The sequence below is a fragment of the Diospyros lotus genome, chromosome 6 (assembly GCF_014633365.1).
Source record: "Diospyros lotus cultivar Yz01 chromosome 6, ASM1463336v1, whole genome shotgun sequence".
NCBI lineage: Eukaryota > Viridiplantae > Streptophyta > Magnoliopsida > Ericales > Ebenaceae > Diospyros > Diospyros lotus.
In genome coordinates, this window is record NC_068343.1 from 5,599,280 (window position 1) to 5,619,250 (window position 19,971).

Sequence of the window (19,971 nt, forward strand, 5' to 3'; positions counted from 1 at the left end):
AAGGGAAAAGGTCTCGCTTGATCATCCTCATCTGAACACTTTATTATAATTATTACTAATTAAGATGATCATATATATATATATGTATAATTAAAGCATCCCTTAATTAACAAGCTTTATATATATATATATATATATTTTCATGATCGATCACCTTTTACTGCAAGCGGGCTAGCTAGCCACAAGGCATATGATTCTCCTGTCATACATCTGGCGCCTTTGTTATTCTCTGCTGCAAAAGCCTGCTGCTATATCGATCTATATAAAGGTCGATGGTCACAAATGGGTTAGGAAGGGAGGGAGAACAGCATATGGAACTTATTCTGCTTGCTTTCATATATAAAAAAGTTGGCTTTATATATGTATATGTGTGTGTATATATGTATATTGATTAGTTAGTTTAGGGTTGATTTGAGAGAAGATAATCAAAAGAAAAGGGCCCAATACAATACCCAATACATTTACAACGTCCACATGGAATTCGCTTTCATCACCAGCTTATATGTATATATATATATACATAACCAAGACTCGGGCAGGCTGCCTGGCTGGCTATGCCTATATATATATATATATATATATTAACACCAAGCCTCCAAACCAAAGCACACTTCTCTCCCTCTCCAAACACATTTCCTTTTGCAAAATGTCTTCTTCCACTTACCAATCGGGCAGTGATCGTCAAATACTTCTGACGATGCTTATTCTATTTGCCGGCTTAGCTACAGTTCCGGCAAATGCTGCTTCTCCGGTGAAGAAGATTGATGAGCCCAACGCCGGCGTGAAGTGCGGCGCCTGCCCATGCGTAAATCCATGCAACCAGCAACAGCCGCCACCGCCGCCTCCGAGCTTTCCGTCCTCGCAATACTGCGCTCCAACTCCGCCGATGGCGATGACGCCGCCGCCGCCGAGGTTTGTTTACTTTACGGATCCAAGGGGGTATTTGTATCAAAGAGATCCATTTGATCTGCCTATCTACTCTTCCGCAGATTGGAATCTTGCGAGTCCACCGGTTTTGGTGGGATTTGGATTCTTACAGCTACTGCTGGCGGCGCTTTGGTAACTGCATTAATGTAATGTAATTCGATCAGTTCAGTCGTAGGAAATTAACTTTGCTTAGGTTGCAGAATATATATATTATTTCCTTTAATTAATTAATTAATCTCTGCATGCCCTTCATTAATTTTTTTCAAACCTTCACTGCCATCATAATCACACACACACACATATATGCATATATATATATATATATGTACGGGTGCAAGTGATTATTAGAGTCATCCCCCCAAAGTTTGAAATTTTATTTGATTGGAGCTCCTGTCAACAAGCAAGCGTTAATTAGATTGATTTTTAAATTTATTTAATAAACTGGTTATTAGAATACATTAACTTTTCACTTTTAAATTTAAAATCTATGAAAAGGAAGGTAAAACTCATTTAAAGTTTATTTAATATAAATTAATCCAGTTAAAACTGGACAAACTTTTAAATAAACAAATAAAGTCGAGTGTTAACTGTTAATCTTTAAAATTTAATAAACAAGCTTAAACTTTTAAAAGAATAGAGATACGTTGAAAGTTAAATTAAGAAAGTTAATGATGAGTAGAGTAGAGTAGGTAAGAAGATTTGAGAAAAGGGTCTCCTGACATGCACAAGTATGCAAATGCGACAAGAAGTTGAGATTCCAAAGGAAAGTTATAGTCACCTAAGAGCAATAATAAAGGGGTTCTGTTCCCCTAAGAAATTATAGTGCTAGTTTGTTATATATATCAACAAAATTAGACTCTAAAAATCTAAGCAAATTACTAGCTATTAATCAATGGTATTTAAATTTTAGTCCAAATTAAAAAATTAGTCAATCAAAATGTATAGGGTAGTTTTTGGCCTAAGCCAATTTAAGATTGGTTCAAGACAAAAATTGAACCGTACCCTTAAATAGACTTGTAAATAAGCTGAGTTATTTATTCATGAATAGCTCTACATTAGATTTAATGAAAGATTATTTGCATTTAACTTATGTTATAAACTATGTTACACGAAAATAGAAACGAGAAACGTTTTTGATAAAAAATAAAAACATAGAAACAAATATTTTTCTAAAAAATTGACATAAATAGAGTCCGAAACAAGAATAAGAAATGTGTTGGAAACGTTTCGAAAACGAGAAAACGACTCCTATAAGGTGTTTCCGTATAACATAGATTATAAACAAATCAAATTTAAGCTCTAATTTAGAACTCGATAAATAAGTTGAGTTCAAGTAAAAGAAAGTTCGACTTGCAAATAAATATCGTAAAATAAATATTTTTATTATTATTTATCCTTGTATTTGTGATAAAAATGTTTATGATTATTTGAATAATATTAATATTTTTTATTATATAAAAATAAATTAAAATGAGTTTAATTTTTTAAAAAAAAAATGACGAGCTCAATCTCATCTTGACAGAACCCATATCATATTAAATGAGTTGGGTCAACCTCAAACTTGTTTAACATTATAAACAAGTTTCTGTCTATCCAAACTCGAGTTCCATAAATCCTTGAATTATTCAAGTTTGAACACATTTTGAAATCGAACCAAGCTCGAACTTACCAGAATCCTTAAATCTCTCTCCCCTGTCCCTGGCTTTTTTTTATCATATGGTCCGAACATATTGTATGAAAGTTCTGTATAAACTAAAACAAATTCCGTATTGCATAACACTGCTCTTTAGCAACAATTGAAACGCAGGGCATCTTCTTAAGTTTGAGGTTTTGCCACTCAGTGGATGCACAAAATAGCCAACGCTAAAGCATATGTATTCACATTGTGGATGATGACTCCATATATTTTCAATTATTTATATACAAAAAACCCCACCAAAGATCTTGGTAATGCCATTGTGTGAGTTACAATTATAATCCACTAAGATCAACTTTCTCTTTTCAAATAAAAAGACAAACCATGTCACTTTTAACTGATTTTTTTTTTTTTTTTTGAACTTCTGTTTAAATAATATTACATAAGACGTGCAAAAAGATTTCAATACTCACTATTATCCTTCCCAAAGTCCAATAAGAAGGTTTACCCTCAAATACCAAATACTACTCCTACGGAAAACCTAAACCTTTCGAATTTTTGCTAGTTTTTTTTTTTAAATAATTTATTTTTTGCTAGGTTTACAACAGTAAAAAAACCTCTATTTTATTTGTCTAATAATTACTATCATACTGAATGTAATTTTTATGCTCCTTTCCCATCATCTGGAACAAACTGCTGGCGGATGATCCTCCCCCTTCCAGAGACCTCCATTACACCACAGCAACACCAACCCCCCGACCTCAAAGAAGCCAGCCTCCTGCTATGAGCCTCCCCAGACCCAGTTCCTGGCATCTACTGCATCTCGGAAATCCGGTTCCCCATCTTGAAAGTAGTTTGCGAACCTTTCACATTCTTACCCAATCAATCTGTACGTTCATGCAAAACCCGCGTCCTCTAAGGCTTTGATTGTTTTACGGCGCCACATTGCAGTGTCTGGATCAAATCTCAGCTCCCACATAGGCCAGTAGTGCAAATCCTGTTTCAGTGTTAGTACACGAGGTTTGCCATTCAAATGGACTGTCCTTACCCGAACGAACTCTCCGTCTTCTATTTCCTGTTAAATTGTTAATCAAACAGTAAGAGTTAATATTACAAGTATCAAATGCATTTACCATATGACCCATCCCATCCCATAAGCAAATGGCATTCTGACAGTTGAAAAACAGCCTTCTGGAAACGAACTTTTAGAGTGTGATTATATAACCTAGTACACTTCTATTCTTGCAAAATAAGCCAGAGCGAGAATTAGTAAACTCATCGCAAAATAATCACCAAGCTACCAAATGAAAACAAACTCACTCAAAAAAACAAAAACAAAAGCAGACAACAAAAAAAAAGAAAAGAAAGAGCATTTTTTTGCTAGATAAAGAAAAAGCATTTTTCCAGCCAAAAATAAAAAAGAGGACGAAGGAAAAAGGATTTTCATAGCAACTAAGAGATGATTGTTTGATTAAAACAATTTGGCACCCAAGCTGACCTGATTCAGAATCTATCAGTTGAATAATTTGATCTTATGTTACTAAAGTATTCTTTGAGCTAGGCTCCAGCAGCTTGAAGTTGCGTTGATCCATTTAGAAGAGTGCTACAATAGTTAAAAAAGAAAATGGCCATGAATTTTAAATTCGGCATTCTCATGCCAACAATCATAAAACACCGCCAGTGGGAGCCTTGGGGTGAGATCGAAGCCCCAAATACGGACCAACCACTTTACTTATGCTTTTATCATAGTTGATATAAAATATTAGTATGGTTCAGATTCAATGAATGAATTCATGTGCATCATCCATTATAATAACAAGCCAGGAATTAGAACAATACTTTTCAATTACAAAAAATAAAAAAATATATTCTAAATTTCTAATCCTCAAGCACATATAACTTGGACAGAGGGTTAAGAATACCTTTGTCACATCAACGAAAGCATCTAAATCTGGAGTTGGTTTCCCATTAACTTCGACAATCCACTGAAGAGCGTATAGACCATATCTATGAACCGGGCTCCCATGACACCATCTGAAAATTTTATAAAAGCCACAAGAAAATTCATTGGTTATAATTAACACAGGAGATGCAGGTTATATAATAGCTGTTCTTTATTTCCCAAGTTAGACATAGAGAGTGGCTAAAGATTGGCTCCCAGTTCCAGGTTGACATGATTTATGGACTCAAAAAATCTAATCTGTGGATAAGCCTGAAAAACTTATCAACAGTCAGCCTGATCCAACTATCGACTGTCTGGATGGGAAATAAAACTTCCAATCAAAGCCAGGTTATAGATTGGGTTATATCAAAATTCAACTAGTGACAGATCCAATTGACTTGCATTATCTGCAAGGCAGGGTTGGAGGGGTGGAGTGGATGTTTGACTGTTACTATTGCTGAGAGCATAATACATCCCCTAGCCAGCAAATAGGCCCCAGTAACAAAAATAGTTCTTTACGGCAAATATTCTAATTCTTGCGGCCACCATCTCCAAACAAATAAAGCCTTGTCAATACAAACTAAGAAAGAAAAAAAAAATCCACACCTTGCCACATAAACACCATGAGCTTCTTCAGGAAGAAAGCCTAGAGCACGAACTGCTGGGTGAGGATCCTGGACAATACACCCACACCAATTTATAACGCGAGCTGTGCCATTCCCATCCCTTACGTCTGTTCCAACAAGAACCTCGACTTCACATCCCTGCCAGACCCACAAATATCATGCATGAAAATGATCTCTAAACAGCTTTGTATCTAGTACAAGCAAATGGGACCAAAATAAAACTTGGCACTGCACAGTGTCCAATTTTTCTAATCACAACAATGGAAACAGCTTTAGGTGAAGAAAGCCAATACCAAAAGATGATGACTTTTTCTTTTTTTCAATTTTAGAAATATGAAATGAAATAGCAAGTACAACACAAGATTGGACATAATCAATTAATTGAAATAGAAACAAAATAATAATTATGCAGAGAGAGAGGGTGGATATTGTTCCCTTACCTGACGGAAGATGGTCATATTAAGCTTTCCATAATGTTCATTAAATTGGTCCAACACACGACAAGCATCCTCAATATCACCAAAGCATGTGACTGGCTCTTTGTTAATTGCCAAGACCATGTCACCTTGTTCTAATAGATTTTCAGCCTTTGATCCAGCCAAACAACCTTTAACACGTAAGACTTGACGTCTAATTGGATCTTTCTTAACAAGAGCCTACAATAGCAACATAAACCAATGAGTGGTCTGCAGAAATGAAAATCAGGCATTTTCTACCTAAAACCAGGAAGAAGTGTTCATAAGTACAATCTGAATGACATCAGACAGTATGAGGAAGAGAGACAGAAATTTGCAAGTTCTGAGATATTTTTAAGATGAGGCTGTCGTCCTTTCTACCCTTACTTTTTTTAATGATTCTGTAGGGATGGATAAAACCATCTCCTGAGACAATGAAATAGCATGGAGTAGGGTAACAGAGTCATATGTGGTCATCTAACTCTTTATCATATAACATATCAAACATTAATCCCACTATGTGGGGTGGGCTACATTAGTTTCAGATGGTCAAGTAAATTTAACTTCAAATTATTAATCACAACATTTTACAGGCAGCCAATGCAAACCTTTACCTACTTCCCTACCTCAGCTATTGTGCAGTCCTCCAAATGGAGCCAGCAAGCAAAACATCATCAAAATCAACATTGAACAACTCTAAATAGACCTTCTTAGTATGCCTATGAACATGAGCAAGTCATTTTCCCTGTTAAGTGCAACAGATTTTAGTTTGACATAATTCATTTCCGACACCAATCCACTGCATAAATATCATGTGCATAAGCTAACCTGCTTCAAATCATTCAAACACTTCTATCCATGATCTTTCAGACTTTTGAAGTATCTAGTTACAAACCTCGCCAAGTCCATCCTATCCTGGACAAGGTTTTCAAAGGAATAATTATGTACACAGCAATTCATCCATTTTTTATCATAATAATTTTGTAACACCTGTTTTTTAACTCATACACTGAATCCCTCTCAGGCAATCTACACTCTGAATCCATTCATGTAAATGATCCCTTGGATCACAGGCAACAAAACAAATATTCCATAGATTGTTTCCCCCTATACTGAGTGGTGATAAAAAATTTCCTACATCTGTCATCATCTCTTCAGCTCTACAGCATCAAACATATGTCCCCGGAATCCCAGTTTTAACAATCCCTTTCCATTGCTTTTCTGCAAAGAGATTGTTTTCACAACTCGAACCCATGATACTCCAACCACAAAGAATCAATCTTATTCTTCCTACTAAAGCTTGGCCTCCTAATATATGCTTGCTTAATAAAGTCCTGGTCTAGTATGACCTTGTATTATGTCCTTTTTTCAACCTAGAAACAAGAAAAGTCAGGAGAGCTTCCTGCCATGGTTTTAGGGCAGAGCATATGTCCAGTGGTACTTAAGCTCCGGAGTAACGAATAGAAAAATATCCTTGAATTTTCAGCAGGGTGCACAAAACTCCTTGAATTTAATTAGCACAAATTAATTATGTTCAAGATCAGAAATATTATTAATTTGATAGCTATGATCAAAAGTAGTAGAAACTTGAGAGCATCTCACTCAACATTCTCAAACTCTTATCACCAATCCAAGTCCACAACTGGCAGAATTCAAGCTTGCATGTGATAACCTCTGCAAAGAATCCTTGAAGCTTTAATATCTAATGAAATCATGAATTCAGCGAGGAAAATTTTCATGGTTTTGAAATAGAAACCAGATTGTTTTGGAGTGATGCTATATGTGCAAGTCTACCAGATCAGATGATCATTCTCTCATTCATTGCACAATGGCTTAGTACGTGTGCAGTTTGCTTTTGTTATAGGTTATATTTGGGTTTCAGAAGGTGATGCAAAAATCTGTTTTCAACCTTTTCCATGCTTGAAGTTTAGGGCGTTTGGATTATAAGTGTCAAAAGACTTCACCAAATTCTTCCCCTTGTGTAATCCTGAGCCAGTGTAAAAAGCACGCATAAGGAATTTTACAGAAAAGGAATACCAGACGGTTTTTTCAAAGGGAACCATTCCCGTCCCTTTTTCATGGAAGAGAGAAGATAGCTCTTTTGTTTTGAGCCTCTCCTTTAACTTGGTGATTTTTAATTTTTTTTTACCTACTGTAGATGTTTAGAGCTGGTCTAGGGGTTTTGCATGTCTGTAGGTGGTTCTGTGTTTTTTGTGCATAGCTCTTCTTCTTTCAGTGTTCAACCCTAAACGTGTCATTGTTGTCACTCCTAACACAACTTAAAAAATAACCTGATTGTGCAGACTAGCAGAACATAACCTTAAAATACTTCTGGATACCGAAGTGGGAAAAAAAAGAAAGAAAAGAGAATAGTAATGAAAACATTATACACATAACGGGTGCACAAAATAGAAAAAAATAAATTTTATCAGCACAACGATTTGTACCTGGACCCATTTATCACTCAGTCCAAAGCTACGGGCCTTGGAAAGCAAAGTTGGATGGAGTTCAACCTCTAAAATCCTGACAAGAGGCATTGGCCTTTTGACACCATTTATGAGAAGATTTGGTCCTTTTGCACCAGAGATGATGTTGTCAAGGACCTGGCTTATTGCATATATTGGAATGCCACGGACAAATTGGTGATCTTCTGATGAACTACAACCATATTTCAGCTGTAATTGGAAATTGACAACTCAGAACAAGTTTCCTTAATGATGCAGGTAACAAGAAAGAGTAAGAAGGACAAACCTGTGCTGAAAAGCTTCCCCAAATAGCCTGCACCCGTCCTTGCTCATCTGCGAGCACACCCGAAAATGTACTGCCAAAATCTGAAATCATGCCAAGAAAGAATCAAAAAAGAAAACATTATGCAGCACCAAAAATAAGTTAAGAAACATTTTGGGCCATGAAGAGTACAATTTACCAGTATCGAGCTCAATGACTTCCATGTTTGTTGCTCTGTAGCGTGGACAATCAGCAGACGCAATATTCAAAGCAGCATAAGGATTGGTGACAACAGATTTTCTTGATGTTGCTTGCAGGCTTCTACTTAATCCCACTAGATAGACAGCATCTCCACGACGCAATGGAGGCTCTGTCAATAGAACTCATAATAAAATCTCCTATCGAAAAGGAAAAGAAAAGAGAACTAGCATAGAGCATCTCATTGATGTAATTTGTAACCTTAAAAATATAGATTACATAAGAGAATGAAAAAAAAAAAGAAAGAAGTACCCATTTAGATATATTATCTTTCTTCCAATTGCCATTAATAGAATAGAGTCCTATGTAAGTGCATTAACTTCAATCATTTTAATGCTCGTTAATTTGATACAACTCTGCACTTTATCATAAACAAAATATAATGCAGTATAAATTGACGCAGCGTGTAGCGCGAGTGTGAAGAAAACACACCAAAATAAACACTTGAAAGAGCAAACTTCAATAGCCGAAGCTTGGCTTTCAAGAAGACGCAAAAACAAGACTGTTTTGCTAAGAAAACCCAAATAGGTTGCTGAAATTTGATTAATAAAAACTTGATTACAAACTCTAGATTCTAGGCATATTTATAGTATTTGGCTAATCCAAATCCATCTAATATTTGGAAAACAAAATCCAATTAGAATTCTAATAGAAATAAATCCTAAATAAAATTTAACTAGAATCCTAATAAAAATAAAACTCTAATCAAACATGAAGTAGAATCCTAAATCAAGTAGAAACATGAAATAGAATCCTAAATCAAGTAGAAATATAAAGTAGAATCCTAAATCAAGTAGAATTCTAAAACTTAAGAAGTATTAAAATAACATTATGGCACTACTATTTTGGTAATACTATTCCGGTTTAATTGGATCAGCCTTGGGCCGAGTCTTGATTGGTGACCGCATCATTCACCTTCACTTGAGAAAAAATTCGACCTCGAATTTTGATCCTGTTTGGACAAATCCACATCCGATAAGTACGAAGAGAGATTAGCCACTTTGAATGTTTAGAAATACCCATATGATTAGGCAAATCCACAACATAAGCATTGTCATTGGTCTTCTTTGGAATCTTAGGACCATACTTCTTTGGCTTGAACTTGTTATGCTTTCCTGTTGGAATTCGTTCCTTCTTCAAAAAGATCATAACTTCATCTCCAATCTCAAATACCTTGTGCTTCCTATGCTTGTCAGCTGTTGCCTTATATTTCTTATTTGTGCAACTTTTGCTTGACATCTTCCTAAACCGCTTGAACTTTTCTGCTAAGAGAACATGAGCAAAGACATTCCTCCCCTTCTTAGCCATATCAGCATTGGCATGGGTCCAATCATCACCATGTTTGTTGCCTTCTGCCTCCATTGCATTATTACTGTTAGATTGAGGATGTTGAACCTTCCATCTTGAGCGCTTCTCTAATCTAGTAGATCTTATTGCCTTCGATTCAACCATGCCAGATCTTGAATAAACTGTAGAAGGATTTGCTACCATGACCTCCATCTCCTTTACAGTAGCAAGTCGATCAGAGGAAACACCACTATCATTGGGTTGCGAAGCAATGCTTGAGCCATCGGGACTGGAAAATACCCCAGTATGAGTCAATAACCTTGGAGTTTCTATCATGTTAGCAACATAAATCAGACCTGAGTTTGCAAACATTGAGGTTGCTGGGACAACATAATCTTCGAAATCAAGCTCCACTTTAGAAGCTTTGGTTTGATTCTTTTCCACTATGGGTAACAAAGTATAATGCACACCTTCTTTCTCAAGCTGATATGTGTTCTTCCTACCCGAGTGCGTAGCATCCACATCAAATTGCCAAGGCCTCCCAAATAAAATATGGCAAGCATCCATATCAACAATATCACAATAGACTTCGTCGGAGTACTTACCAATAGAGAAAGGCACCTTGCAATGTTCATCTACATGTATGCCACCAACTTCTTTGATCCATCCAATCATGTAAGGGCTTGGATGTTTTTCAGGAGTTAACTGCATCTTTGCCACCACGTCTCTTTCTATGATGTTCTCCTGACTTCCACTATCAATAATCAACTCAAAGATTTTTCCTTTCACCGTACACCTCGTGCGAAAAAGCTTATGCCGTTGAGTAGTATCTTCATTCTTTTGAGATAGCATTAATTTCCTCACTACACAGGTATATTGCCCATGTCCATAATCTTCTTCGTCATCCTCCCCATCAAGCCCGCAATATACTTCCTCTTCAGCAACATCTTCCTCTTCCTTTTCTACAATGTTAACTGTTTTCCTCCTTGGACAATCACTAGATCGATGCCCAACCTCATTGCACTTGAAACATTTTAAAAGAATAGGCTTTGCATAAGGATTAGGGGATTTTGGAAGATTAGAAGTAGTACCTCGAATGTTTCCCCCCGTTGTAACCTTATTAAGGTTGACTGTATGGGGTGGATTGGAGGGTTGCGCTCCTTGATCCGACTTGCCTTTATCAAAAGTTGGTTGTTTATTTTCATTCCCACTATACCGACGATAGTTGTCATTACGAGATCTCTCACTCAACATTAACTCAGCCTTTAAAGCTAAGTTCCTTGCTTCTTGCACACTCAGAACCATCTGAACCCCAATTTTATCACGAATAGCAGGGTTCAATCCATTCAAGTAACGAGCTGCTTGTTGATTGTCACTTTCTGATAATTAGTTTCTCTCCGCCAATCGCAGAAACTCAAAGGTATATTCATTCACACTCTTCATTCCCTGTGTACATCTTTGATAAGCTTCAAACATATATTGTTCATAGTCAGGGGGCAAAAATCTACCTCTTAACAGCTGCTTCATTCGTCTCCATGTCTTAACTGGCAGTCGGCCTTCCCTCAATCTCGTTTCTCTTAATCGCTCCCACCAAACAGATGCACCGCCTTTCAACCTGTAAGCCACTAACTTTACTTGTCGTTCATCTGGGATCTCCATGTATTCGAAAAAACAGTCAACCTCAGTGATCCAATCCAAGAACCCCTCAATATCAAGATCTCCACTAAAGGTAGGAATATCAACTTTTTGTTTATACTCATCGTTGCCCCAGTGGTTGTACTGATGCGCATTCCTCCTAACCCCTCTACCACCAGGGTTAGCTATTGCTCGACCAAAATCATTCTCTTCATCGCTATCTTCAATCATTGATCTTCTAGGATTAACAAGGACATGATTAATGGGTGGTCTTCCCACTCCGGCTTGATTCACCCCATTATTCAGGTTCCTGTCATCATCAACTCGTAGTAAGGTGCCCAATTGGTTGCTATGTTGCTCCAATCGCTGCTGGATAGTACGAGTTACTTCCCACTGTTCTTCGATTGCTCTCCAAACTGCGGACAACCCCTGATCACCGTTACGAGGCTGGTTGCTACCGTTACCTTCAAGATTGGCCATCTGATTGGTTGATTAACCGCTCTGATACCACCTGACGCAGCGTGTAGCGCGAGTGTGAAGAAAACACACCAAAATAAACACTTGAAAGAGCAAACTTCAATAGCCGAAGCTTGGCTTTCAAGAAGACGCAAAAACAAGACTGTTTTGCTAAGAAAACCCAAATAGGTTGCTGAAATTTGATTAATAAAAACTTGATTACAAACTCTAGATTCTAGGCATATTTATAGTATTTGGCTAATCCAAATCCATCTAATATTTGGAAAACAAAATCCAATTAGAATTCTAATAGAAATAAATCCTAAATAAAATTTAACTAGAATCCTAATAAAAATAAAACTCTAATCAAACATGAAGTAGAATCCTAAATCAAGTAGAAACATGAAATAGAATCCTAAATCAAGTAGAAATATAAAGTAGAATCCTAAATCAAGTAGAATTCTAAAACTTAAGAAGTATTAAAATAACATTATGGCACTACTATTTTGGTAATACTATTCCGGTTTAATTGGGTCAGCCTTGGGCCGAGTCTTGATTGGTGACCGCATCATAAATGAATAAGGAAAAAGGTTATGATTATTAGTTCCTTTGTTATAGACCATTAAGGGAATCGAAGCATAAGCAACAGGATTAAGAAATAATTGATGGGTATACATTATCCAACTTTTCAGTTATGAAGCTCATTCTTGGTTTAAAATGCTTGCACAAGGCATGTCGTCTACAAACTCACTCCCACAATTTTGATAAACTTTGATTTTCAGTTATGAGGGCCTTCCAATCCCATTTGTCACTTCTATATATTATAAAACAGGCACTCAAACTGACATTGTCCTAGAGCCGAATTTTTTTTAAGAAAATGTCATTTGTGAAAAAAAAGGATAGAATCATGTAGAAAAGTAGGTCTACCAGGAAGAAGTTCAGCTGCACGAACTAACGAGGCACCAACAGGTCCCAGGGCAGAAGGGTCATAAGCAACAAGAGCATAATTGTGAACTGGATGGAGGAAAACCACCTGCAAAGGAAGTTAAGTGACTTAGCCTTGAAAATGAGGCTAAGCATCAGTTCAGAACAACAGTTAAAATTTACCTCCCCAGGAATTTCAATTGGAAAAGCAGCAAAAGAGATCATCACATCAGACACTGATATTGCCACAGTGTTCTTGTCAACAACCACCAATCCCATGTTATGAGAATGATAAATAATGACACCAGTTCCAAAAAAGTGCTGTGAGTGCACACCATCGAGCATGCAAGATGGTGGTACATGAACCTGCAGTAGGCAATGGGTTTAATAAAGCACATTAATTTTAGCTAGAACAGTCATAATTGCAAGTGAAACCATAGAACATAATCCATGAAAACATACTACATACAGATCTCAGAAGAATCACATGCTTGCAAACTGTTATCATAGAACCCTAGGAAACGATGAATTTTTTTGCGTTTTTCCCAAAGATAATGACAAAACATGGATATGCTAATGCATGACTTTACATAAAAGCTAAATAAATAAAGAAATGGATATTTGTGTTTGCAGGAAAGATATGACAAAATATTGATATGCTATGCAGGAGTTCAGATAAAAAATAAAAGAACAAAGAAAAATGTAGCTAGGTAGTGTCTCACCAAGGCATATGTGGTCCTGTGCCCGATCATTAAAAATTATAAAATAATTGGACACCTCTGTTAAAGTACCTATACTTTGTATTACAGTGAAATAGTGTTCTTTTTATGTGTCCACATCCCATTCGAACCATATTTAAGAGCACTGTTCAGAAAGTAACCACTTTCCTAAGTAGCACAAATATTAGGAACCTACCAAACCCATCCATCACAGCTGATAGATAGAAGACCAGGAGAAGGCAATGTCCATTCTACTTATGTGGAAGCAACACATACCAAGGAAATAGCAAGCTAAAGGCAGTCCTCGCATTACACTTAAAAGCAAAAAAAAAGAAAAATGCTACTGCTGAAGGAAGTAATCCTCATGTCTATGTTCATATGGACCTGCTTTCATTCTATAAAAAAGTGCAACATTTCTGCCAATGATTTTTTCCCCCAATTCCTTAATGCCTAGTATTGTGGCAAGTTTTTTCCTGAACTCAGGCAGTAAGGCATCCCATTCTGCATAGCCTTTTTCCGTTCTCCTATATTTTTTTATATTTTTCAGCAATCACTCTTCTATCTCATCCAATGAAAGATTATATCATCCAGTAACAAACAAATTCCTCTAATACGTTAGTAAAATTCCATAAATACAAAAACAATATTGAAACTTGTAAAAGAGATAATATTATCAATCGGCTAATAATAAAGGGAAAACCTCTTTAACTAAACAAAAAACTCGGGCATGAGAGGTATTGCCAAGAGACAACCAAACAAGTCAGCTGATACAAAGAAGAATATTACAAATCATCAGAAAAATTTACCTCAAACATAACAAGAGTAGGCTCTATAACACGCTCAGCCACTGACGCATTAGCTGATGCACCTTGATACTCTCTTAGAAAAGCATTTTCTGAATTTGTTGAGTCCTCAAGCTTTTCATCCCCAGACTCGTGTAATGGACAGTTAGCAATAACAATGCTATCAGCAGATGAGTCCTCCTCTACTCGCCGTTTTTTAGTTTCAATATTAGAATCATTACAGGAACTTGGCCCCTCGGCAACATATTCAGAACTAGTTTCCATACTCGTAACACCATCTACTGGTTCCTGGTTGATATCTTGATGCATATGGTCCACTCTGCCAACCTCACCAGAATCTGGCAGGCCCACATTGTTCACAAGGCCTTGGTTGAGATTACCCATGCCAGAGGATAAAAGTGGAGACTTAGGTGGTAAAGCAGGCTTTATTATCCATAAGCCAGTACTATCATCACGAGTGTAAATCTGAGGAGGTGCATACCATTCATGGCGATCAATGGTGACAAGGACAGACTGCAGCAAAAATAAACAAGAGAATTAAAAATCTAACACATTAGCAAAAAGGAAGATATATATATATATATATATATATGAAACGATAGACATATTCCATGGACAAATACATATTTACTTATATCAATGTTTACATTTCATAATGACAGGTTACTGATACATATCTATGAAGTAAAGAGAGAGATTTAGAAGTAAACCATTTAAGACAACTTTGCTAGACATATTTGAGGTTGTGAGCGTTCACATATCCTCATTAAAGGTTACTTGAGTCCATCTATACTTGGTAAAGGTTACTTGAGTCCACAATACATCTTTGAGATTATACTCAGCATTGGAGGTAACAGCAGAACAAGAAAATCAAATTAAGATGGAGAATATTTAGATTCATCACATCATATAAAACTGTCTTTAACAATAGGGTAACCTCAAAACTGGGGAACTGTAATTGTTCTATGGATAAAGGAAATTTGTTAAAGTTGATCATAAAATAGTTCAGTCATGTGAGAAAAAGACCGATAGATGCTCTGTGATAAGAGTAGATGCAATGGAAAAATATGGTACTTTGGTAGCAAAGGAGGTAGAAGAAGACCAAGAAAGCTTAGGTGGGAAATTCTTAAGCATAAATTTGGGTTATAATGGGTTTTATAAAAGATATAGCCACAGATATAATTGACTAGCATGCTAGAATCCACGTATCCAAACCCACCTAATAACACCGCTACATGACTTTTTTCAACCACTCAATTAAGCACAAAGCATAATGATAATAAAATAGGCATGGAATGCAAAGGAAGGAAAACAACAACAAAAGTATTTTCCCAGCTTCATGACCCTCTATTTGGTGTAAAATGCCCAACCAGGAAACTTTCATAGTTTTAGAACATATGGCGTCAAATACCTTCCTTCGATGTCGATCCATATAGCTTATGTATTCCAAAGGCACTCGAGCACCTCTAGGCAACTTAGAAAGTGCAGAAATTAGGTCCTCAAGTTGTGATATTTCCACACCTCCAAGCTTTTTAATAATTGCATGACGGGGAACCCCTGCTCTAAAAAGCATATACCTGTGATGACAAGAAGATAATTACAATATAAATTCTACATCATTGTCTATTGTTCTGCTCTATATATCAAACAGTGAGAGAAGCAAGCCTAGTTGCCATACACAAATATGAGAGAAACAGGAAAACTTAATTATATATATGTACAGCCAGCAGAGTATATAATACGTTTAAATAAATAGAAACCAAGGATCAAACTTTGCAAAAGTTAAGGATTGGCATACCCTGGTTCTGCAACATACACGAGGCCACAATGGAAACGGAAATTTCTAGCCTGTATCACCAAAACAAGGATAATAAATATTAGTAAGTTCAGACATAATAATCAGCAGTGCAGGTTATCTTAACAAAAGTTAAACTGCAACTAAAAAAATTACTCCTGTCCTGACAAATTATTAGAGTTTTCGTCATTCCCTTGCACTTACATATAGGAAAATAAGAAAATGAAATGACTAACATAAAAGGAGACACCTGAATGCATAAGAAATCAGATTCCCACGTAACTTAAACCAACTATGTAATTGACTATAAAAGTTGAGTGGAATTAAGAACATTCCCGCTAGGGTAGGGGAAATCACATGCACTGAATCTCGCAAATACGTGTAGGTCTTGCTGCAAAATGAGGCAGTGCTGTCATTCAATTTTTTATTTATTGATTTGACAAAGGACAAAACAGTTATAACAATATCCCCAGTTTTAGAATCTAAAAGTTCAACGAAGGATTCAGTGGAAGAAAATTAATCAAAGATATGAAACAAATCTCATTGCAACAAAAGAAAGTAGAGTGAATAGATAGGTTCCATTAAAATACAGAATATCAATAGTTATAAAAGCATTGAAAAAGTAGTTAAATGCCTATTGTCCAGCAAAAGACACTTGCAGATCTATCCCAAGATCATGGGGTCTTAGAGGACCCAGATAAAGTTGCCCGTCTTCCAGGCAGGCTCAATTAAAGATCCATGACCAAGCATTTACAAGTATACATTACTCTAACAGCAGGAGGTTCTGTCATGGATGATGTAAGCTCCAAGGGTATATAAAACACCAGTCATCTACATGATCATACACCACAATATGAGTTTCACGCGTGTCTACCTGCTTCCAAGTGTAACAACATCTATTGTTGTTGCCTAGATACAAAAATTAATTTATTTGCAGCGGGAGAGCGTCTTGATCGGAGTCTATGGGTGACTTGCAACGAAAAAAATCGATTAGGGGCACGGGTGAGCCTCCCACACGGACCCTTCGATACTTAAGTCAGTATCTTGGTTTGAGTGCAGAATGCATAGTAAGTAAAACTGTAGTCAATGTAGACTTCTGAGCATACCTCAATCGAATGAGGGTTCTTCTATTTATAGAGAGGATGATATTGGAAAAACCACATTTATTGTCGAGCATATTGGATGCCCTTCCAGATTTTTAGGCTAGCACATTGAATGTAGGTTTGACTTGTTCTGTCTCGTGTGGGTAATATCTGGAGATCAAGTCTCTCAAGGTCTCTACGTCTCCCGGAAGGGTCTCTCACATTGTCTGGAGAGGGACAAATATTACCCACACAAGAGACCTAATCTCCAGATATTACCCACACGAGACCGTGAAGAACAAGTCAAACCTACCTCTGATTTGCTTGCCTACAAATCTGGAAGGCCATCCGATATGCTCGCCAAAGAATGTGGTTTTTCTAGTATTATCCTCTCTATAAATAGGGGAACCCTCCTTCAGTTGAGATATGCTCAAAACTCTACATTGACTGCAGTTCTACTTACTCTGCATTCTACACTCAAACTAAGATACTGACTTAAGCATCGAAGGGCCTGCGCGGGAGGCTTACTCGCGTCCCTAACCGATTTTTTTCTTGCAGGTCACTCGTAGACTCTAATCGAGACGCTCTCCAACTACAAATAAATTAATTATTGTATCTAGGCAATAATAGCTACAAACGGGAAATTCCCTCCCTCTCTCTCTCTTTTATGTTTTTCCATCTAAGACTCACCACTCCATCTTTTGCTTATTATATTATCTCCAGCTTATTCTTTGATTCTTCTAGCATCATGAAATTCTCAAACCCTATTTGTTTCAGGGACGGCAACCAAGTGTAGTTGGTAAACAACCACCTGTCAAGCCCTAATCTGACTAGGTGGGGTCAGTTACATGAATTCTAGCTTGCCAATGGATCATCTAGTATTCTATTTTCTTTGCTCAACTCCATGGCAACATGAAAAGGTATTGTTCAACCATCCGAAAAGCCCTGTCAATGAAAGAGGGATTCAAACTCATGACAACTTGGTTCATGAAAGGCGAGCCAATCCTTTTGAGGCTGAATCAATATGACCACCCAGTTTTCACTAAACCATTATCATCATAAGGTGGGAATATAAAACCCCAGAGTAACAGTCATAAGACAGAAGACTTGCAGCCTAGGTATCATACATATATCTTGTGCTCAATCAACCAAGCTAAGAGAAGTGGCATGTCATACTAAATAAATTCATCAAAAAGATATGCTAAAATAGAACAACTACAGTTAGAAGTATATTAACAAGAAGTCATGTTCATACTAATCAAAAGGTGACCAACCTGTTGATAAGAAAGAGGGTGTATGACACCCCCACTTACTTCCAAGAAGTAGTCGGGAGTTATTGAGTGCAGGTCTTGAACCTGTAGTGCATCAGCAGAATAGGATAAATTTTCACCAATAATGAATGAAAAGCAAAAAAGGCACAAAGACAATCCTGAAAGGAACCTCAAATGAGATCAAGATCCACATCAAAACAACTGAGCATATATAGATTGACAACAATTTGTCTTCATTTTTATCTCTTAAGAATTTGTATTCAAAATTTTGAAAAAAAAAGAAAAGAAAAGAAAAACATTCTAGTGTGCAATTTAGTTTCCTAAAAAAAGAACCATTTCCAAATTCCGTGTCAGGTTCTGTTCAGTTCCTGCACACTGAGTTCCATTTTCTGTCCTGAGCTTGCTTGACAGCTTCTGACAACCGAACTTCCTTGATAGGTTCTGCTTCCTCAAGCTTCAAATAGAGTTAGCAGTCTATCTTCAAACAGAATCACCCAAGATTCATTAATGCTCCTTCCCACCTCAGCCTTTTCATCTCCCCAGGCTTCCACCTCTCCCAGCTTCTGCCTCCCCCGAGCTGAGACTCTTCTCCTCCCTCTCCCCAGTGCTAAAAGCCTAAATCACGCTCAGTTCATGGGCTCTTCTCCCTCACCTGCAAGCTTCCTCTTCCTCCTGATTTCAGCCAGGCAGAATGAGTTCCCCTCCTTTCTCTCTCTTCATCATCATCCAACTCTAGATCATACAAATCATATGGTTTTTTATTTTACTGTTGATGCTCAGCTGAATGTTGGATGTTATTCTGTTTTTCTTCTCATAATGCTCTTCATCTTCTTCTGACTCCAATATGCAGTAGAATGTTACTTTTTTTGCAGATTGTGTGTCATTTCCTGTATATACATGCACTATTTTTGAGAAACAATTAGTATTTATTTTCTGTACAAGTTTGCAACACTTTTGAGAAGTTCAGTAGTTATATATCTGTACAAGTTTTCTGTATATATCTGCAGTATTTTCAGTAAATTCAGTAGTTATTTTTTGTAAAAGAATGCTGTATTTTTTTTGTAAAATTTGGCAGTTATTTTCTGTACATATTGACGTGTTCAGCTTGAAGACACCGTGCTAATTTCTTTATTTCTAGTGTTGTTAATCTTGAAGCAAAATCAAAATTTGAGTATAGCTAATTTATTGTTCTTTTCAAATTGTAACTAATAATTTATTGCTACCCATTCTTTCCTATTGTAGGTCTGCAGTGCATCACACGACAGTCTGCTATTGGACTTTTAACATTTTCGTGAATAGGCAATACCCAAGAAATAGTTCATGCTATGCTAGGGTAGTCATTCCTTTTTTTTTTTTTTTTTTTTTCCCGGTGATGTGGGTTGTATACAGAGAGATGAAGCAGGACTTTTGTGGGGGATTGAAGATCCA

The 19,971-nt window shown here is 36.7% G+C and overlaps 2 protein-coding genes across 3 annotated transcripts in view; one reads left to right on the plus strand and one right to left on the minus strand.

Annotated features, from left to right (window-relative positions):
- Positions 1–646: 646 nt before the first annotated feature.
- Positions 647–1,063, plus strand: LOC127803716 (leucine-rich repeat extensin-like protein 1). Its single transcript, XM_052340153.1, has one exon. It carries the CDS (start codon positions 647–649, stop codon positions 1,061–1,063), a length of 417 nt encoding a protein of 138 aa, XP_052196113.1.
- Positions 1,064–2,828: 1,765 nt separating this feature from the next.
- LOC127803227 (protease Do-like 7) overlaps positions 2,829–19,971 on the minus strand; it is a 39,272-nt gene continuing 22,129 nt past the window's right edge. The window contains exons 12-24 of one of the 2 annotated variants that reach the window (XM_052339310.1): positions 18,547–18,627; positions 16,194–16,243; positions 15,807–15,972; positions 14,399–14,908; positions 13,057–13,239; positions 12,877–12,982; positions 8,513–8,683; positions 8,338–8,417; positions 8,034–8,261; positions 5,572–5,787; positions 5,112–5,269; positions 4,486–4,597; positions 2,829–3,638 (exon numbers count right to left, since the gene is read on the minus strand). In XM_052339310.1, the coding sequence (XP_052195270.1) occupies positions 3,459–3,638; positions 4,486–4,597; positions 5,112–5,269; positions 5,572–5,787; positions 8,034–8,261; positions 8,338–8,417; positions 8,513–8,683; positions 12,877–12,982; positions 13,057–13,239; positions 14,399–14,908; positions 15,807–15,972; positions 16,194–16,243; positions 18,547–18,627 (2,241 nt within the window). In that variant the 3' untranslated portion in view covers positions 2,829–3,458. Of the gene's footprint in view, positions 3,639–4,485; positions 4,598–5,111; positions 5,270–5,571; positions 5,788–7,188; positions 7,261–8,033; positions 8,262–8,337; positions 8,418–8,512; positions 8,684–12,876; positions 12,983–13,056; positions 13,240–14,398; positions 14,909–15,806; positions 15,973–16,193; positions 16,244–18,546; positions 18,628–19,971 lie in introns of those variants that run through there. The other variant, XM_052339311.1, reaches the window with a different exon arrangement.

Coding starts and splice junctions, on each gene's coding strand:
- LOC127803716 (XM_052340153.1), top strand. CDS start 647: ATGTCTTCTTCCACTTACCAATCGGGCAGTGATCGTCAAATACTTCTG.